We start from the raw sequence: 21823 nt of genomic DNA on the forward strand, positions 1-21823 counted from the left end.
GAAAAGATCAATGCCGAACACCATCTTATAAGTCAAACAGGTCATTTGTTATGGACGAGCCTTAATCCTGACCATCATCAGAGAAGAAAACTTTGTTTACTTGACAATATCTGGAAATGGGAAAACTTCAGTAAAAAATAATCTTTAAAATGATGTATAACTTATGGTATTAACCACGGAAATAAAAGTAATGATGTAAGAGAATATTTGAAATATGGTAACCGCACGCCGGCCTCAGGAGGATGGAAACAGGTTAATCATTACTTTAGAAAAAACGTTACGTTTGGTTCAAATAAACCAGGCAGTTTAACGACTAAGGTCAAAGGTCACTAAGACTAAGACGATAAAAGGATGATTCAATTCTTGAACATTTACAAATTGTGAAAATCATTTAAAGATTTGTCAAAGATTTGTTTCCGGTTCAATGTTTCAAACAGTGAGATTCATCTTTATCCGAGACTTTTCCAACAGAAAAAATATGTATTTAAAATGGTTGAAAAGTTTAACTTTTTCTTTTTCTAGATATTTTTGGTTGAAATAAATCTGTTCACACAGTTTAAAGTTTGAAAACCCTGGATCTGAGGAAGCTTCACAGTCAAACCCTGGATCTGAGGCTTCACAGTCAAACCCTGGATCTGAGGAAGCTTCACAGTCAAACCCTGGATCTGAGGCTTCACAGTCAAACCCTGGATCTGAGGCTTCACAGTCAAACCCTGGATCTGAGGCTTCACAGTCAAACCCTGGATCTGAGGCTTCACAGTCAAACCCTGGATCTGAGGAAGCTTCACAGTCAAACCCTGGATCTGAGGCTTCACAGTCAAACCCTGGATCTGAGGCTTCACAGTCAAACCCTGGATCTGAGGCTTCACAGTCAAACCCTGGATCTGAGGCTTCACAGTCAAACCCTGGATCTGAGGCTTCACAGTCAAACCCTGGATCTGAGGAAGCTTCACAGTCAAACCCTGGATCTGAGGAAGCTTCACAGTCAAACCCTGGATCTGAGGCTTCACAGTCAAACCCTGGATCTGAGGCTTCACAGTCAAACCCTGGATCTGAGGCTTCACAGTCAAACCCTGGATCTGAGGAAGCTTCACAGTCAAACCCTGGATCTGAGGCTTCACAGTCAAACCCTGGATCTGAGGCTTCACAGTCAAACCCTGGTTCCCTGAGCCGCTGGGACTGAACTCTGTTGTAAGTCGAGTTTCCATGGCTACAGACCTAACACGGTGACACTGGCGCTGCACTCAGCGACGCCTCCTTCGCTCTTAAGCCTCAGCGTGTATTGCCCGCCGCTCCTCGTCTCGGCTTTGGGCACGACGAGGCTGGCCATGTTACGCTCGAAGGTGATGGTTCGATTCCCGCCCTCCCTCAGGACCTGGTCAGGTTCTAGGATCCAGGTCAGGTCCAGGGGCTCAGATCCTCGCACTGTGGCGCTGAGTTTGAGCGGTTCACCCATGCGCACAGTTTGGTTGGACAGTCGCGTCACAAAGGAGGCGGGCTCTGAGTGGCAGAGGTCAGGGGTCAGAGGTCAGAGGTTAGAGTTATAAGAATGGTGGTTTGCACCACCCTGTCCTGGATGTTTTCAAAAGATTTAACATCTAGTTTTAAATGGTTTCTCACTGTGGACCTGGTGTTACTTAAAGCTTTGGTCTTTGGAGAATGTGGCTTCTGCTGCTGCACCATTCTAATGCACTTCCTGTCCAAAAACAAGTGTCATTGTTCCTCACACAGATCTTCAGTGTGTCATTGTTCCTCACACAGATCTTCAGTGTGTCATTGTTCCTCACACAGATCTTCAGTGTGTCATTGTTCCTCACACAGATCTTCAGTGTGTCATTGTTCCTCACACAGATCTTCAGTGTGTCATTGTTCCTCACACAGATCTTCAGTGTGTCATTGTTCCTCACACAGATCTTCAGTGTGTCATTGTTCCTCACACAGATCTTCAGCGTGTCATTGTTCCTCACACAGATCTTCAGTGTGTCATTGTTCCTCACACAGATCTTCAGCGTGTCATTGTTCCTCACACAGATCTTCAGTGTGTCATTGTTCCACACACAGATCTTCAGTGTGTCATTGTTCCACACACAGATCTTCAGTGTCATTGTTGTTCTTTGTGGACTGGTGTCAGTGGAACCACCTCCTCATCAACGCGGGGAAGACCAAGGAGATGGTGGTGGACTTCCACAGAGGCCACGCCCCCCTCACCAGTGAACATCCAGGGACGGGACAGGCCACGCCCCCCTCACCAGGGACGGGACATTGAGAGAGTGACTCATACAAGGACCTGGTGTTTCATCTGAACCACAAACTGGACTCATAACACAGACTGAACAGGAAGAGCCAGAGTCGGCTCTACCTCCTGAGGAGACTCAGGTCTTTTGGAGTGACAGGGCCACTCCTGACAGGGCCACTCCTGACAGGGCCACTCCTGAAGACCTTCTCTGACTCTGTGGTGGCATACCCATGTACTGTCATACCCATGTGCAATACTGTCATACCCATGTGCAATACTGTCATACCCATGTGCAATACTGACATACCCATGTGCAATACTGACATAATCATATGCAATACTGTCATACCCATGTGCAATACTGTCATACCCATGTGCAATACTGACATACCCATGTGCAATACTGACATACCCATGTGCAATACTGACATACCCATGTGCAATACTGTCATACCCATGTGCAATACTGACATACCCATGTGCAATACTGACATACCCATGTGCAATACTGACATACCCATGTGCAATACTGTCATACCTATGTGCAATACTGTCACACCCATGTGCAATACTGACATACCCATGTGCAATACTGTTATACCCATGTGCAATACTGTCATACCCATGTGCAATACTGTCATACCCATGTGCAATACTGTCATACCCATGTGCAATACTCACATACCCATGTGCAATACTGTCACACCCATGTGCAATACTGACATACCCATGTGCAATACTGACATACACATGTGCAATACTGACATACCCATGTGCAATACTGACATACTCATGTGCAACACTGTCATACCCATGTGCAATACTGACATACACATGTGCATATAACTGATAAAATAGAGTGTTTATATTTTATAGTTTTTATTTTATTTTATCTTTATTTTTCCCCTTCATTCCTTATTAAGAAATGTGAGGTTCTGTGTTCTGAGTTTTGTTTATAAGAGTTTTGTTTATAAGAAGTTTGTTTATAAGAGTTCTTCTATTAAGAGTGTTTTTAAACGTCCTATAATCTGTCCTTTTCCTCTGTATCTACTGCGTTGCAACAATGAAATTTCCCCATGTGTGGACAATAAAGGATTTTCTTATCTTTCCTCACACAGATCTTCTGTGTGTCATTGTTCCTCACAGATCTTCAGTGTGTCATTGTTCCTCACAGATCTTCAGTGTGTCATTGTTCCTCACACAGATCTTCAGTGTGTCATTGTTCCTCACAGATCTTCTGTGTGTCATTGTTCCTCACACAGATCTTCAGTGTGTCATTGTTCCTCACAGATCTTCAGTGTGTCATTGTTCCTCACAGATCTTCAGTGTGTCATTGTTCCTCACAGATCTTCTGTGTGTCATTGTTCCTCACACAGATCTTCAGCGTGTCATTGTTCCTCACACAGATCTTCAGCGTGTCATTGTTCCTCACAGATCTTCTGTGTGTCATTGTTCCTCACACAGATCTTCAGTGTGTCATTGTTCCTCACAGATCTTCAGTGTGTCATTGTTCCTCACAGATCTTCAGTGTGTCATTGTTCCTCACAGATCTTCTCTGTGTCATTGTTCCTCACACAGATCTTCAGCGTGTCATTGTTCCTCACACAGATCTTCAGCGTGTCATTGTTCCTCACAGATCTTCTGTGTGTCATTGTTCCTCACACAGATCTTCAGTGTGTCATTGTTCCTCACAGATCTTCTGTGTGTCATTGTTCCTCACAGATCTTCAGTGTGTCATTGTTCCTCACAGATCTTCAGCGTGTCATTGTTCCTCACACAGATCTTCAGTGTGTCATTGTTCCTCACAGATCTTCAGTGTGTCATTGTTCCTCACAGATCTTCAGTGTGTCATTGTTCCTCACACAGATCTTCAGTGTGTCATTGTTCCTCACAGATCTTCAGCGTGTCATTGTTCCTCACAGATCTTCAGTGTGTCATTGTTCCTCACAGATCTTCAGTGTGTCATTGTTCCTCACACAGATATTCAGTGTGTCATTGTTCCTCACACAGATCTTCAGCGTGTCATTGTTCCTCACAGATCTTCAGTGTGTCATTGTTCCTCACACAGATCTTCAGTGTGTCATTGTTCCTCACAGATCTTCAGTGTGTCATTGTTCCTCACAGATCTTCAGTGTGTCATTGTTCCTCACACAGATCTTCAGTGTGTCATTGTTCCTCACAGATCTTCAGTGTGTCATTGTTCCTCACAGATCTTCAGTGTGTCATTGTTCCTCACAGATCTTCAGTGTGTCATTGTTCCTCACAGATCTTCAGTGTGTCATTGTTCTCACACAGATCTTCAGCGTGTCATTGTTCCTCACACAGATCTTCAGTGTGTCATTGTTCCTCACACAGATCTTCAGTGTGTCATTGTTCCTCACACAGATCTTCAGTGTGTCATTGTTCCTCACACAGATCTTCAGTGTGTCATTGTTCCTCACACAGATCTTCAGTGTGTCATTGTTCCTCACACAGATCTTCAGCGTGTCATTGTTCCTCACACAGATCTTCAGTGTGTCATTGTTCCTCACACAGATCTCCAGTGTGTCATTGTTCCTCACACAGATCTCCAGTGTGTCATTGTTCCTCACACAGATCTTCAGCGTGTCATTGTTCCTCACACAGATCTTCAGTGTGTCATTGTTCCTCACACAGATCTTCAGTGTGTCATTGTTCCTCACACAGATCTTCAGTGTGTCATTGTTCCTCACACAGATCTTCAGTGTGTCATTGTTCCTCACACAGATCTTCAGTGTGTCATTGTTCCTCACACAGATCTTCAGTGTGTCATTGTTCCTCACACAGATCTTCAGTGTGTCATTGTTCCTCACACAGATCTTCAGTGTGTCATTGTTCCTCACACAGATCTTCAGTGTGTCATTGTTCCTCACAGATCTGTAGTACAGTAGTTTCTGCTTCTACTTCTGCTCGATGCCAATGAATTGACTCTTCTCAAACACATTGACATCTTTTCCATGACCACGGGATTCGTCCACATAAATGAGCAGCCGCTCACTTGCAGCTGCAGCAGTTCTCCAGCAGGAGGCGCCACCAGCCGGATGTGCTTGGTTCAGTGGACACTTGTTTTTTGGACAGTGAAGGACATGATTATGATTCTATGAGTTTACCACCTACAGGTTTAAAAGACAATATTTGTTCTCATGAGTTTGTAGGACATGAGCATTAGAGGAAGTAGAACGATCTAAGTACTGGTTGCCATGGTGACCATCCCTCTAGCCTGTATTAGAACTGTGTCTGAGACGAGACGGAGAAACCCAGAGAACACAATGACACTGTGACTGAAAGATGTGCCCAGTTTGACCTTTAACACCAAGTTTCATGGTTCAATCCCCACATCTTGTAATGACCCCTGACCCCTTTGTTTAGAAGGGGTCAGGGGTCATTACATTTGTGACCCCTGACCCCATCTAAACAAAGGGGTCAGGGGTGGAGATGTGTTTGTTTCAACTGAACTTAACTTGGTAAAATGCAGAGGTCAGTGGTTTATGGCCGTGTGCACCCTAACCCTTGCTTTAGCTCGTTGGCTAACAGCAGGGGGAGATAAAGGACACTTCACCTCAACACTTGGACTCTTCAGCTGTAATTTAAGGAGAGAAAATGAGTTCAAGTGTGTGATCTGAAGTCTGTCAGGGATAAATGTGCAGCTGCTGCTTTCGCTCAGGTATAAACTCAATATTTAGCTGCAAATTTAGACTTTTATTCTTTTATTAGTCTGTAACAGCTCTTTAACTGTTTCTGGAGAGTCAAATAATGATCACAGCGCCCTCTCCTGGTTTCTCTGGTCTCTTCCTGTCACAGTTGCCACAGCGCCCTCTCCTGGTTTCTCTCGTCCATCAATGTTTCTCTTTTACCTCTGAGTGAGACTTTGACGCGGCACGTGGCGCTGTCCACGTTATTGGACGCCCTGCACTCGTACGTGCCCTCATCGCAGGGCTGTAGCGCCATCACATGGAGAGTGGCGCACCTGCTCTCCGTCACCATCCTGTACTTGCGGCTCTCCTGCAGGGGGCGCTGGTCCTTGTACCAGTTTACGGCAAACGGAGGAGAGCCGCAAAACTCGCAGTAAAGACGCCCTTCTTTACCCACAATGCCTTCCACCGACGCCGGGGTTCTGGTGAAGGACGGAGGCTCTGGGGATCAAGACTTGGGTTAGACCAGGACTCAGGTCAGGACTCGGGTCAGGACTCGGGTCGGGACTCGGGTCGGGACTCGGGTCGGGACTCGGACCAGGACTCGGACCGGGACTCACACTTTGGGTCATGCTGGGTCCATGCCACAAAGATGGAGGGACACAAGACGATAAAAAGAACATGCCACGCTTTTGGATCTTTTTATCCAACAAACTGTAATTGTAATATTTCAAACGAGGTTTCAAAGATAAATGTGAAGAGAAAAGTCGGGGCTGGACAAACACACACATTCAGCTCAGGGCAACGGTTTAATAAAGGTTTAAAAAAGGTTTAATAAAGGTTCAATAAAGGTTCAATAAAGGTTTAATAAAGGTTGAATAAAGGTTGAATAAAGGTTGAATAAAGGTTCAATAAAGGTTGAATAAAGGTTCAATAAAGGTTCAATAAAGGTTCAATAAAGGTTTAATAAAGGTTCAATAAAGGTTCAATAAAGGTTCAATAAAGGTTTAAAAAAGGTTGAATAAAGGTTTAGTAAAGGTTCAGTAAAGGTTCAGTAAAGGTTCAATAAAGGTTCAATAATGGTTCAATAAAGGTTCAATAAAGGTTCAATAAAGGTTCAATAAAGGTTCAATAAAGGTTCAATAAAGGTTTAATAAAGGTTTAATAAAGGTTCAATAAAGGTTCAATAAAGGTTCAATAAAGGTTCAATAATGGTTCAATAAAGGTTCAATAAAGGTTCAATAAAGGTTCAATAACGGTTCAATAAAGGTTCAATAAAGGTTCAATAAAGGTTCAATAAAGGTTCAATAAAGGTTTAAAAAAGGTTTAATAAAGGTTTAATAAAGGTTTAATAAAGGTTTAATAAAGGTTCAATAAAGGTTCAATAAAGGTTTAATAAAGGTTTAATAAAGGTTCAATAATGGTTCAATAAAGGTTTAATAAAGGTTCAATAAAGTTTCAATAAAGGTTCAATAAAGGTTTAATAAAGGTTCAATAAAGGTTCAATAAAGGTTCAATAAAGGTTCAATAAAGGTTTAATAAAGGTTTAATAAAGGTTCAATAATGGTTCAATAAAGGTTTAATAAAGGTTCAATAAAGTTTCAATAAAGGTTCAATAACGGTTTAATAAAGGTTTAATAAAGGTTCAATAACGGTTCAATAAAGGTTTAATAAAGGTTCAATAAAGGTTTAATAAAGGTTCAATAAAGGTTTAAAAAAGGATTAATAAAGGTTTAAAAAAGGTTTAATAAAGGTTTAATAAAGGTTCAATAAAGGTTTAATAAAGGTTCAATAAAGGTTCAATAAAGGTTCAATAAAGGTTTAATAATGGTTCAATAAAGGTTTAATAAAGGTTCAATAAAGGTTTAATAAAGGTTCAATAAAGGTTCAATAAAGGTTCAATAAAGGTTTAATAAAGGTTCAATAAAGGTTTAATAAAGGTTCAATAAAGGTTTAATAAAGGTTTAATAAAGGTTCAATAACGGTTCAATAAAGGTTTAATAAAGGTTCAATAAAGGTTTAATAAAGGTTCAATAAAGGTTTAATAAAGGTTCAATAAAGGTTTAATAAAGGTTCAATAAAGGTTTAATAAAGGTTTAATAAAGGTTCAATAAAGGTTCAATAACGGTTTAATAAAGGTTTAATAAAGGTTCAATAACGGTTCAATAAAGGTTTAATAAAGGTTTAATAAAGGTTTAATAAAGGTTTAATAAAGGTTCAATAAAGGTTCAATAAAGGTTCAATAAAGGTTTAATAAAGGTTCAATAAAGGTTCAATAAAGGTTCAATAAAGGTTTAATAAAAGAAGTTTAAAAATAAAAAAAAGATCATGTTTTTTGTACTGTCAATTTTAACAAAGCATTGAAGAAAGATGAACTTATTATTCAACTGTGGCTTTGTAGTTGAAGCGATTATTGTGGCTTGTTTCAAAACTAAGATTTATATCTTGAAATAGACAGAAAAATGAATGTATCTTAGAGGTGTTCACATCTCTTAGATCTCTTAGATGTGAACATAGAGGTTTGGAAGTGACATTTGAGACATTTACAGCCACATTTTAGATTGTTTTTAAGCGGATGTTGTTGGACGGTGGAAGGAAAACACGTCTTCTGAGGAGGAAGCAGAGAATGAGGACTCAGAGGGACTCGTCCATCACTCAGGCTCAAGTCACTGAGGTTGTTGCAAACTCCTCAGTGGCTCCTCGGTGGCTCCTCGGTGGCTCCTCGGTGGCTCCTCGGTGGCTCCTCGGTGGCTCCTCGGTGGCTCCTCGGTGGCAGAGGGGAATGAGATCCTGAGGACCTAAAGTCTCTGGATGTTGTAGGACTGTCTTGGTTGACACGTCTCTGCAACAGGGCGTGGCGGTCGGGGACAGTGCCTCTGGACTGGCAGACCGGGGTGGTGGTCCCTCTGTTCAAGAAGGGGGACCGGAGGGTGTGTTCCAACTACAGAGGGATCACACTCCTCAGCCTCCCATAAGGTCTATTCCAGGTACTGGAGAATCTCAGAACCTCAGATTCAGGAGGAACAGGTTTAGGTCCTGGTGGTGGAACACTGGACCAGCTCTAGACCCTCCATCGGGTGCTCGAGGGTTCATGGGAGTTTGCCCAACCAGTCCACATGTGCTTTGTGGATCTGGAGAAGGCTTTCGACCGTGTCCCTCAGGGTGTCCTTTGGGGGAGCTTCGGGAGTACGGGGTCCGGGGCCCTTTGCTCAGGGCTGTCCGGTCCCTGTATGACCGGAGCAGGAGCTGTGTTCACTGCCGGCAGTAAGTCAGACCTGTTCCCAGTGCATGTGGGACTCCTCAGGGCTGCGCTTTGTCACCGGTTCTGTTCATAGTTTTTATGGACAGAATTTCTAGGCGCAGTCAGGGGTCAGAGGGTGTGGTCATGGGTCAGAGGTCAGAGGGTGCGGTCAGGGGTCGGAGGGTGTGGTCATGGGTCAGAGGTCAGAGGGTGTGGTCAGGGGTCAGAGGGTGTGGTCAGGGGTCGCAGGGTGTGGTCAGGGGTGAGAGGGTGTGGTCAGGGGTCGGAGGGTTTGGGGACCACAGGATCTCATCTCTGCTGTTTGCAGACAATGTTGTCCTGATGGCTCCATCAAACCTGGACCTGCAACATGCACTGGGACGAGAGGGAAGCGTCTGGGATGAGAATCAGCTCCAAATCCGAGGCCATGGTTCTCGACCGGAAAAAGGTGGCTTGTCCTCTCCAGGTGGGTGGGGGGTCCTTGCCCCAAGTGGATTGACAGTTGGATCGGTGCAGCAGCTGCAGTGATGCAGTCGCTGCATCGACTGTTGTGGTGAAGAAGGAGCTGAGTCCAAAGACAAAGCTCTGGATTTACGTCTACGTTCTGCCCTCACCTATGGTCATGAGCTTTAATGACCCAAAGGACAAGATCGGTCCAAGGATACAGGCGGTCCAAATGAGTTTCCTCCACAGGGTGTCTGGGCGCTCCCTTAGAGATAAGGGGAGGAGCTCAGTCACATGGGAGGGGCTCGGCATAGAGCCGCTGCTCCTCAAGCTGAGACGTAGTACCTCCAGGACACGCTGGAGGTACTACGTCTTTGTGTGGCCTGGGAACGCCTCGGGACCCCCCGGAGAAGAAGTGTCTGGGGTGATGGAAGTCTGTAAGTCTCTGCTTAGACTGCTGGCCCCACAACGGCCCCGGATAAGCAGAAGAAGATGGATGTAAGTATAATCGGATCATTTTGGTCACCATTGCCAAGGTTAGTTTAAATGTTTAGTTGTTTGTCTCAGCCCTAAAACTCATGCCAAAGACGCTCAATCAAACAAACGATTCTTTTATTCCAAAACGACGCTCAATCAAACAAACGATTCTTTTATTCCAAAACGACGCTCAATCAAACAAACAATTCTTTTATTCCAAAACGACGCTCATATCCGACTGAAAAGATGGAGGGCTCATGCAGGACACGGACGACTGCGGCAGCATCAAGAATTCACCTGAAGAAAAGTCAAGATGATCATTGAGTGATTGAAGCGCTGCCTCTGGTGGACATTCACCATATTTACATATGTAACTTTTGTTTAAAGGTTTTTGTTTGAATAAGTAAAATAAATCCTATATTATGACATTTTTACACTACAAAATGATCAGTTTAATGTCGTTTCCTCAAAGGTTTGAGAAGCTACAGAAGATTATTTCTTTAACACATTTTACAATCATAATGAAAGTGGGCGTTGGCCTGAAGCCAGAGTTGGACCTGTGCATTGTTTACTTAGAATGACTCCTGACCCAAACCCAACTACAGAAGAGCTCAGGCTGTGACCACGATGAGTCCATGGTCCCGAGCACCAGAGCGAAGCCTGAGCAGAAGCTCCAGTGGCTGAAGAAGGAAAATAAAAGATCATATAATCTAATCATAACTTTCTTCTTCAAAACAGAAACTTTTCTCACAAAAGGTTTTCTTTTCTCCAGGTGAAAGCCAAACGCTGCCGCACCTGATCTCCACACGGAGCGTTCTTTTGGCCCCTGACCTTGCACGCAGAGCACGGAGCTGCACTTGGCCACGCCCGCCCTGTTCTTGGCTCGGCAGGTGTAAATGCCGCTGTCTTCATGGCGCGCGGTCTTCAGCTGCAGAAACGCCGTGGAGTCTAAGAACGCCACGCGACAGTTGGCACCGTCCTCGATGGGCGTCTGGTCTTTGAACCAGCTGATGTCAAGGTCGCGAGGGCACGAGAGTCGGCACTCAAAGCGATGCCCCTCCCGCTGCTTCACGAACGAAGACGAGGGCATTTTCACCACAAACTTAGGAGGTTCTGCGGGGTCAGAGGTCAAAGGTCAAAGAAGAGAAGCGAGGTCAGCTTCAGGTTCATTTATCCAACAGGGAATCTTTTGTTTAAAGGAGATTGAAAAAAATAGAATGTTTAAAATGAAGGTGAAAAAAAACAAATAGACACGAAACACAAAGACGCCACAGAAACAGAACTCATCATTTCTGAGGCTTTAGGGTTCGGGTTCGGGTTCGGGTTCGTGTTCGTGTTCGTGTTCGTGTTCGGGTTCGGGTTCGTGTTCGGGTTCGGGTTCGGGTTCGGGTTCGGGTTCGGGTTCGGGTTCGGGTTCGGGTTCGTGTTCGTGTTCGGGTTCGTGTTCGGGTTCGGGTTCGGGTTCGGGTTCGGGTTCGGGTTCGGGTTCGTGTTCGTGTTCGTGTTCGGGTTCGGGTTCGGGTTCGGGTTCGGGTTCGGGTTCGGGTTCGGGTTCGGGTTCGGGTTCGTGTTCGGGTTCGTGTTCGGGTTCGGGTTCGTGTTCGGGTTCGTGTTCGGGTTCGGGTTCGGGTTCGGGTTCGTGTTCGGGTTCGGGTTCGTGTTCGGGTTCGGGTTCGTGTTCGGGTTCGGGTTCGTGTTCGGGTTCGGGTTCGGGTTCGGGTTCGGGTTCGTGTTCGGGTTCGGGTTCGTGTTCGGGTTCGGGTTCGTGTTCGTGTTCGGGTTCGGGTTTGTGTTCGGGTTCGGGTTCGGGTTCGTGTTCGTGTTCGGGTTCGGGTTCGTGTTCGGGTTCGGGTTCGGGTTCGGGTTCGGGTTCGTGTTCGGGTTGTGAGACCATCACAGTTTAGTTCTAAAATATTGTGTTTGTTCTTTGAAAATACAAGAGAAACGTTGAAAATGAGCTGCATGAATTTAGCCAAAGCTAAAACAAAAGCAGCAAAAACAAATAATATTAACAATGTGTCATTAATGAATATAAAAATGTATAATGATCAGAAAGTGTAAAGATAGTTACAATGAACGTGAGTTTAATCACTTCAAAGAAACAAATGATACTCAAGAGTTTCTCAAGTTGTAATTCTTCATTTCATTCATAAATAAACATAAGGTTTTCCTTGTTTAGGGAAAAAAGTACAAATAAAAAACGCAAATGATACAAAACCTGATCAAAACTAGGATTTATGTTGTTTTTTTAGTTTGATCAAAGGAAACGTTAAAGAAAGTAAAGGTTTTAAACCAATAACATTACAAATATATATATTATATATATATTTATCAAATATGTTAGTTTTAAAGTAGAACTTTCAAAGCCATAATATTACAAACTTCATCAGTCGTGTTCACGTCTCGTGTTTTAAAGAGTTTTAAAGAAGATTCTGACTAAACGTGAAACTGTCGAGGCCGAAGCAGAAACAGACTTTAGAAAGAAACTTACCGAACTTTAACTTACTAACCCTAACTTTAACTTACTAACCCTAACTTTAACTTACTAACCCTAACTTAAACTTACTAACCCTAACTTTAACTTACTAACCCTAACTTTAACTTACTAACCCTAACTTTAACTTACTAACCCTAACTTAAACTTACTAACCCTAACTTAAACTTACTAACCCTAACTTTAACTTACTAACCCTAACTTAAACTTACTAACCCTAACTTAAACTTACTAACCCTAACTTTAACTTACTAACCCTAACTTAAACTTACTAACCCTAACTTTAACTTACTAACCCTAACCCTAACTTAAACTTACTAACCCTAAGTAGAAAAAGCTTCAGTTGTTTCATCTGGACTCAGTTTGCAAAAATAGACGTTTCGACTCTCATCCAAGAGTCATTGTCAATAACAGAATTTAGGTCGAGAACTCCGATATTAATACTGTTCTGTGGTAAGACCCGCCCATTGGGAGGAGCCTTCCTGAAGTAGAAAGAGTTGTTGGTTTCAACAGAAACTCCCCCTTGTATCTACCGAGCCTATTCAGAATCTTAATGGGCTATTAGAAACCTCTTTGTCTTTGTGAGACCCTGGCTCAACCACCCTGAGGACCTGATTAGCATTTGAATGTCCTGGCCCTGGTCCTCTACCTTTCCAGGGGTTCAGTAACCCATTATAAATAACAGGAAGATTAAACCTTAGCCCTCCATTTCTGTTTAAAGAAGGTCTTTCTTTTTTAACAAAAATAGCTTCCTTAACTCCTCTTTCAAACCATCTTTTCTCCTGCTTAAAACCTTCACCTCACCGTCTTCAAACGAGTGATTAGAGGCTTCAAGATGGAGATGCACGGCACTCTGTGGTCCTGAACTTGTATTTCTTCTGTGCTGATAAAGCCTCTTGTGTAGAGGTTACACTTACTTTCAATTCCGGGGACAATTTTACAGACAGATTCATGGCTGTGCCATGGGCTCGCCCGTCTCTCCCATAGTGGCCAACCTGTACATGGAGCACTTTGAGAAGAAGGCACTGGCCTCATTCTCAGGCATAGCCCCAAAACTGTGGCTCCGCTATGTCGATGATACTTTTGTAACAATCAAGAAACAAGAGCTGGAAACCTTCTCTGATCACATCAATGCTGTGGACCCACATATCAGGTTTACAAGAGAAGACGCTAAGGAGAATCGCTTGGCCTTTCTTGATTGTTCCACGATCAGAGGAGAGGACGGGAAACTCCAAATAGAAGTATATAGGAAACCTACACACACAGACCAGTATCTGCTCTTTGGTTCCAACCACCCACTACAGCACAAGCTGGGTGTGATCAGAACCTTACAACACAGAGCTCAAGGTGTGCCCACCAGCTCAGAGGGCAAGAAGAAAGAGGAAAAACATGTCCGAAATGCCCTCTCAGCCTGTGGTTACCCCGCTTGGGCTCTCAACAGAGTGAAGAGAACCAAGAAGCAGTACAAAAGGGAAACTGAACAGAGAAGGAAGGGTGTTTCTATCCCTTATGTGTCTGGCCTGTCGGAAAAACTGCAGAGAATTTTTAGACAACACGAAGTCCCTGTTTATTTTAAACCAGGAAACACTTTAAGACAAAAACTGGTTCATCCTAAGGACAAGTTGCCGACTCAAAAACAGAGCAATGTAGTTTATTCGATCCAATGCAGTGAAGAAAGTTGTAAAGAACGGTACATAGTGAGACTAAACAGCCTCTGCACAAGAGGCTTTATCAGCACAGAAGAAATACAAGTTCAGGACCTCAGAGTGCCGTGCATCTCCATCTTGAAGCCTCTAATCACTCGTTTGAAGACGGTGAGGTGAAGGTTTGAAGCAGGAGAAAAGATGGTTTGAAAGAGGAGTCAAGGAAGCTATTTTTGTTAAAAAAGAAAGACCTTCTTTAAACAGAAATGGAGGGCTAAGGTTTAATCTTCCTGTTATTTATAATGGGTTACTGAACCCCTGGAAAGGTAGAGGACCAGGACATTTAGATGCTAATCAGGTCCTCAGGGTGGTTGAGCCAGGGTCTCACTAAGACAAAGAGGATTCTAACAGCCCATTAAGATTCTGAATAGGCTCGGTAGATACAAGGGGGAGTTTCTGTTGAAACAAACAACTCTTTCTACTTCAGGAAGGCTCCGCCCAATGGGCGGGTCTTACCACAGAACAGTATTAATATCGGAGTTCTCGACCTAAATTCTGTTATTGACAATGACTCTTGGATGAGAGTCGAAACGTCTATTTTTTCAAACTGAGTCCAGATGAAACAACTGAAGCTTTTTCTACTATGGAACACGCCTGGACCAATGAGGGATTACACCGACATATTACTAACCCCAACTTAAACTTACTAACCCTAACTTTAACTTACTAACCCTAACCCTAACTTAAACTTACTAACCCTAACTTAAACTTACTAACCCCAACTTAAACTTACTAACCCTAACTTAAACTTACTAACCCTAACTTAAACTTACTAACCCTAACCCTAACTTAAACTTACTAACCCTAACTTAAACTTACTAACCCTAACTTAAACTTACTAACCCTAACTTAAACTTACTAACCCTAACTTTAACTTACTAACCCTAACCCTAACTTAAACTTACTAACCCTAACTTAAACTTACTAACCCTAACTTAAACTTATTAACCCTAACTTAAACTTACTAACCCTAACTTTAACTTACTAACCCTAACCCTAACTTAAACTTATTAACCCTAACTTTAACTTACTAACCCTAACCCTAACTTAAACTTACTAACCCTAACCCTAACTTAAACTTACTAACCCTAACTTTAACTTACTAACCCTAACTTAAACTTATTAACCCTAACTTAAACTTACTAACCCTAACTTAAACTTACTAACCCTAACTTTAACTTACTAACCCTAACTTAAACTTACTAACCCTAACCCTAACTTAAACTTACTAACCCTAACTTAAACTTACTAACCCTAACTTAAACTTACTAACCCTAACTTAAACTTACTAACCCTAACTTTAACTTACTAACCCTAACCCTAACTTAAACTTACTAACCCTAACTTAAACTTACTAACCCTAACTTTAACTTACTAACCCTAACCCTAACTTAAACTTATTAACCTTAACTTTAACTTACTAACCCTAACCCTAACTTAAACTTACTAACCCTAACCCTAACTTAAACTTACTAACCCTAACCCTAACTTAAACTTACTAACCCTAACTTTAACTTACTAACCCTAACTTAAACTTATTAACCCTAACTTAAACTTACTAACCCTAACTTAAACTTACTAACCCTAACTTTAACTTACTAACCCTAACCCTAACTTAAACTTACTAACCCTAACTTTAACTTATTAACCCTAACTTAAACTTACTAACCCTAACTTTAACTTACTAACCCTAACCCTAACTTAAACTTACTAACCCTAACTTTAACTTACTAACCCCTAACCCTAACTTTAACTTACTAACCCTAACTTTAACTTACTAACCCTAACTTAAACTTACTAACCCTAACTTAAACTTACTAACCCTAACTTTAACTTACTAACCCTTTAGAAAGAAACCAAACGGAATTATTATGGTTTTGGTTCAGAAGTTTGAGAGAAATGAATGAGAACTTTACAGCCAAAGACCAGACACAGGACATAAACCAGGACTAAAACAGGACATAAACCAGGACTAAACCAGGACTAAAACAGGAAGTGAAATGGGACTAGGAGCAGGATGTCGAGACAACACAAATACAATCCAGACTTAATCACTTTTAAACAGTTCAAAACAATAACAAGTCATTAAACACAGACTCAGTTTTGTAGGAAATATAAAATCAAACTTAAGCCGGTACTTACCGTGATTTTACGTGAAAAACATGTGATTTAACGTGAAAAACATGTGATTTAACGTGAAAAACATGTGATTTAACGTGAAAAACATGTGATTTAACGTGAAAAACATGTGATTTTACGTGAAAAACATGTGATTTAACGTGAAAAACATGTGATTTAACGTGAAAAACATGTGCTTTAACGTGAAAAACATGTGATTTAACGTGAAAAACATGTGATTTAACGTGAAAAACATGTGATTTAACGTGAAAAACATGTGATTTAACGTGAAAAACATGTGATTTAACGTGAAAAACATGTGATTTAACGTGAAAAACATGTGCTTTAACGTGAAAAACATGTGCTTTAACGTGAAAAACATGTGCTTTAACGTGAAAAACATGTGATTTAACGTGAAAAACATGTGATTTAACGTGAAAAACATGTGATTTAACGTGAAAAACATGTGCTTTAACGTGAAAAACATGTGCTTTAACGTGAAAAACATGTGATTTAACGTGAAAAACATGTGATTTAACGTGAAAAACATGTGATTTAACGTGAAAAACATGTGATTTAACGTGAAAAACATGTGATTTAACGTGAAAAACATGTGATTTAACGTGAAAAACATGTGATTTAACATGAAAAACATGTGATTTAACGTAAAGAGCGATAAACACAGGGAAAAACATTGCGTTGTAGAAACAGCTTTTACTTTTGCAAAATGAAAATAGACAAAACAAAGCAGATTCCAGTTTAAGTCAGTTTAAAACCAAGTCTCAGCGTGAAATGAAACCAAGAAACAACTTTATCCATCAAACCACCAACACAGCAGTTTTCAACTTTCAACTTTCAAAACAGCATAAAACAGCATAAAACAGACAAAAGACAGACAAAAGACAGACAAAAGACAGGATGCAAAAAGCACTCAAAACAGGAACAAAACAGGACAAAACCAGGAGAGAACTAAGACCAAACTAACTAATTACTTTCTAATAAAATATAAGTTCATGTAATTTTGTTAAACTCAGAGCCAGGAACCAGAACAAAACCAGAACAAAACCAGAACAAAACCAGGACAAAACCAGAACAAAACCAGAACAAAACCAGAACAAAACCAGAACAAAACCAGAACAAAACCAGTCTAAACCAGGACTAAACCAGGTCTAAACCAGGTCTAAACCAGGTCTAAACCAGGACTAAACCAGGTCTAAACTAGATCTAAACCAGATCTAAACCAGGACTAAACCAGGACAAAACCAGGTCTTAACCAGGACTAAACCAGGTCTAAACCAGGTCTAAACCAGGTCTAAACCAGGTCTTAACCAGGTCTTAACCAGGTCTAAACCAGGACTAAAGCAGGACTAAACCAGGTCTAAACCAGGACTAAACCAGGTCTAAACCAGGACTAAACCAGGACTAAACCAGGACTAAACCAGGTCTAAACCAGGACTAAACCAAGTCTTAACCAGGTCTAAACCAGGACTAAACCAGGTCTAAACCAGGTCTAAACCAGGTCTAAACCAGGTCTAAACCAGGACTAAAGCAGGACTAAAGCAGGACTAAAGCAGGACTAAACCAGGACTAAAGCAGGACTAAACCAGGACTAAACCAGGACTAAACCAGGACTAAACCAGGACAAAACCAGAACAAAACCAGGACAAAACCAGGACAAAACCAGAACAAAACCAGAACAAAACCAGAACAAAACCAGAACAAAACCAGGACAAAACCAGAACAAAACCAGAACAAAACCAGAACAAAACCAGAACAAAACCATGACAAAACCATGACAAAACCAGAACAAAACCAGAACAAAACCAGAACAAAACCATGACAAAACCAGAACAAAACCAGTCTAAACCAGGACTAAACCAGGTCTAAACCAGGTCTAAACCAGGTCTAAACCAGGACTAAACCAGGTCTAAACTAGATCTAAACCAGATCTAAACCAGGACTAAACCAGGACAAAACCAGGTCTTAACCAGGACTAAACCAGGTCTAAACCAGGTCTAAACCAGGTCTTAACCAGGTCTTAACCAGGTCTTAACCAGGTCTAAACCAGGACTAAAGCAGGACTAAACCAGGTCTAAACCAGGACTAAACCAGGTCTAAACCAGGACTAAACCAGGACTAAACCAGGTCTAAACCAGGTCTTAACCAGGACTAAACCAGGTCTAAACCAGGACTAAACCAAGTCTTAACCAGGTCTAAACCAGGACTAAACCAAGTCTTAACCAGGTCTAAACCAGGTCTAAACCAGGTCTAAACCAGGTCTAAACCAGGTCTAAACCAGGACTAAAGCAGGACTAAAGCAGGACTAAAGCAGGACTAAACCAGGACTAAAGCAGGACTAAACCAGGACTAAACCAGGACTAAACCAGGACTAAACCAGGACAAAACCAGAACAAAACCAGGACAAAACCAGGACAAAACCAGAACAAAACCAGAACAAAACCAGGACAAAACCAGAACAAAACCAGAACAAAACCAGAACAAAACCAGAACAAAACCAGAACAAAACCAGAACAAAACCATGACAAAACCAGAACAAAACCAGAACAAAACCAGAACAAAACCATGACAAAACCAGAACAAAACCAGTCTAAACCAGGACTAAACCAGGTCTAAACCAGGTCTAAACCAGGTCTAAACCAGGACTAAACCAGGTCTAAACTAGATCTAAACCAGATCTAAACCAGGACTAAACCAGGACAAAACCAGGTCTTAACCAGGACTAAACCAGGTCTAAACCAGGTCTAAACCAGGTCTTAACCAGGTCTTAACCAGGTCTAAACCAGGTCTAAACCAGGTCTTAACCAGGTCTAAACCAGGACTAAAGCAGGACTAAACCAGGTCTAAACCAGGACTAAACCAGGTCTAAACCAGGACTAAACCAGGACTAAACCAGGTCTAAACCAGGTCTTAACCAGGACTAAACCAGGTCTAAACCAGGACTAAACCAAGTCTTAACCAGGTCTAAACCAGGACTAAACCAAGTCTTAACCAGGTCTAAACCAGGTCTAAACCAGGTCTAAACCAGGTCTAAACCAGGTCTAAACCAGGTCTAAACCAGGACTAAAGCAGGACTAAAGCAGGACTAAAGCAGGACTAAACCAGGACTAAAGCAGGACTAAACCAGGACTAAACCAGGACTAAACCAGGACTAAACCAGGACTAAACCAGGACTGACTTCATCCTGGGGACTTTGTGTCGTGTTGTGAGTGAATGCATTTGTTGTTGTGTCTCGTTCTGTAAAAATCCGCTTTGACAAACACAAACACACAAACACACAAAGACAAACACAAACACAAACACAAACACAAACACTGAGTGAGGAGAGACCGACCTGACACCAGGACCTGGACTTGGACTCGCTCTGATCCGGCCCGGTTTCGAGCCACACACACGTACGTTCCTCCGTGAGTGGCCAGTGCGTCTCTGATGTTGAGAACGGCACATTTGTGATCGACCGACACCTTAACGTGGGCGTCGTCGGCCACGACGACGCCGTCTTTAGTCCAACTGAACGCCAGCGGCAGAGATCCAGACGCTAAGGCCCTCAGGCACACGTCTGAGCCCACTGAGGAGCTCACGTCCTGGGGAGGATCCACGAAGGCTGGGGGGTCTGGTGGAGGGCCACACAGTCACATAAACTACAGCAGCACTAAAGAGGGACCAAAGCAGCACTAAAGAGGGACCAATGCAGGACTAAAGAGGGACTAAAGCAGGACTAAAGAGGGACCAAAGCAGCACTAAAGAGGGACCAAAGCAGGACTAAAGAGGGACCAAAGCAGCACTAAAGAGGGACCAATGCAGGACTAAAGAGGGACTAAAGCAGGACTAAAGAGGGACCAAAGCAGCACTAAAGAGGGACCAATGCAGGACTAAAGAGGGACTAAAGCAGGACTAAAGAGGGACCAAAGCAGCACTAAAGAGGGACTAAAGCAGGACTAAAGAGGGACTAAAGCAGGACTAAAGAGGGACCAAAGCAGCACTAAAGAGGGACCAAAGCAGCACTAAAGAGGGACCAAAGCAGGACTAAAGAGGGACCAAAGCAGCACTAAAGAGGGACCAATGCAGGACTAAAGAGGGACTAAAGCAGGACTAAAGAGGGACCAAAGCAGGACTAAAGAGGGACTAAAGCAGGACTAAAGAGGGACCAAAGCAGCACTAAAGAGGGACTAAAGCAGGACTAAAGAGGGACTAAAGCAGGACTAAAGAGGGACCAAAGCAGCACTAAAGAGGGACCAAAGCAGCACTAAAGAGGGACCAAAGCAGGACTAAAGAGGGACCAAAGCAGCACTAAAGAGGGACCAATGCAGGACTAAAGAGGGACTAAAGCAGGACTAAAGAGGGACCAAAGCAGCACTAAAGAGGGACCAATGCAGGACTAAAGAGGGACTAAAGCAGGACTAAAGAGGGACCAAAGCAGCACTAAAGAGGGACTAAAGCAGGACTAAAGAGGGACTAAAGCAGGACTAAAGAGGGACCAAAGCAGCACTAAAGAGGGACCAAAGCAGCACTAAAGAGGGACCAAAGCAGGACTAAAGAGGGACCAAAGCAGCACTAAAGAGGGACCAAAGTAGGATTAAAGAGGGACTAAAGCAGGACTAAAGAGGGACCAAAGTAGGACTAAAGAGGGACCAAAGCAGCACTAAAGAGGGACCAAAGTAGGACTAAAGAGGGACCAAAGCAGCACTAAAGAGGGACCAAAGCAGCACTAAAGAGTGACCAAAGCAACACTAAAGAGGGACCAAAGCAGCACTAAAGAGGGACCAAAGCAGGACTAAAGAGCGACCAAAGCAGCACTAAAGAGGGACCAAAGCAGCACTAAAGAGCGACCAAAGCAGGACTAAAGAGGGACTAAAGCAGGACTAAAGAGGGACCAATGCAGGACTAAAGAGGGACCAAAGCAGCACTAAAGAGGGACCAAAGCAGCACTAAAGAGGGACCAAAGCAGGACTAAAGAGGGACCAAAGCAGCACTAAAGAGGGACCAAAGCAGCACTAAAGAGGGACAAAAGCAGCACTGAAGAGGGACCAAAGCGGGACTAAAGAGGGACTAAAGCAGCACTAAAGAGGGACCAAAGCAGCACTAAAGAGGGACCAAAGCAGCACTAAAGAGGGACCAAAGCAGCACTAAAGAGGGACCAAAGCAGCACTAAAGAGGGACCAAAGCAGCACTAAAGAGTGACCAAAGCAACACTAAAGAGGGACCAAAGCAGGACTAAAGAGGGACCAAAGCAGGACTAAAGAGGGACCAAAGCAGCACTAAAGAGGGACCAAAGCAGGACTAAAGAGGGACCAAAGCAGGACTAAAGAGGGACCAAAGCAGGACTAAAGAGGGACCAAAGCAGCACTAAAGAGGGACCAAAGCAGGACTAAAGAGGGACCAAAGCAGCACTAAAGCAGGTGTAAAGCAGGACTAAACCAGGACTAAGAACAGAAATGATCT

The 21823-nt window shown here is 42.7% G+C and overlaps 1 protein-coding gene across 1 annotated transcript in view; it reads right to left on the reverse strand.

The window, feature by feature from the left end:
• Positions 1-21823, reverse strand: part of LOC140375896 (titin-like) — a gene marked incomplete at both ends in the record, with an annotated part of 78146 nt that overhangs the window by 31268 nt on the left and 25055 nt on the right. Inside the window, 4 exons of the mRNA XM_072461942.1 lie at positions 1219-1500; positions 6109-6387; positions 10880-11161; positions 19716-19994. Of these exons, the coding sequence (XP_072318043.1) occupies positions 1219-1500; positions 6109-6387; positions 10880-11161; positions 19716-19994 (1122 nt within the window). The remainder of the gene's footprint in view (positions 1-1218; positions 1501-6108; positions 6388-10879; positions 11162-19715; positions 19995-21823) is intronic.

Source organism: Eucyclogobius newberryi, unplaced genomic scaffold (assembly GCF_026437365.1).
Source record: "Eucyclogobius newberryi isolate DKJ021-1_F unplaced genomic scaffold, fEucNew1.0.hap1 SCAF_350, whole genome shotgun sequence".
Lineage (NCBI taxonomy): Eukaryota > Metazoa > Chordata > Actinopteri > Gobiiformes > Gobiidae > Eucyclogobius > Eucyclogobius newberryi.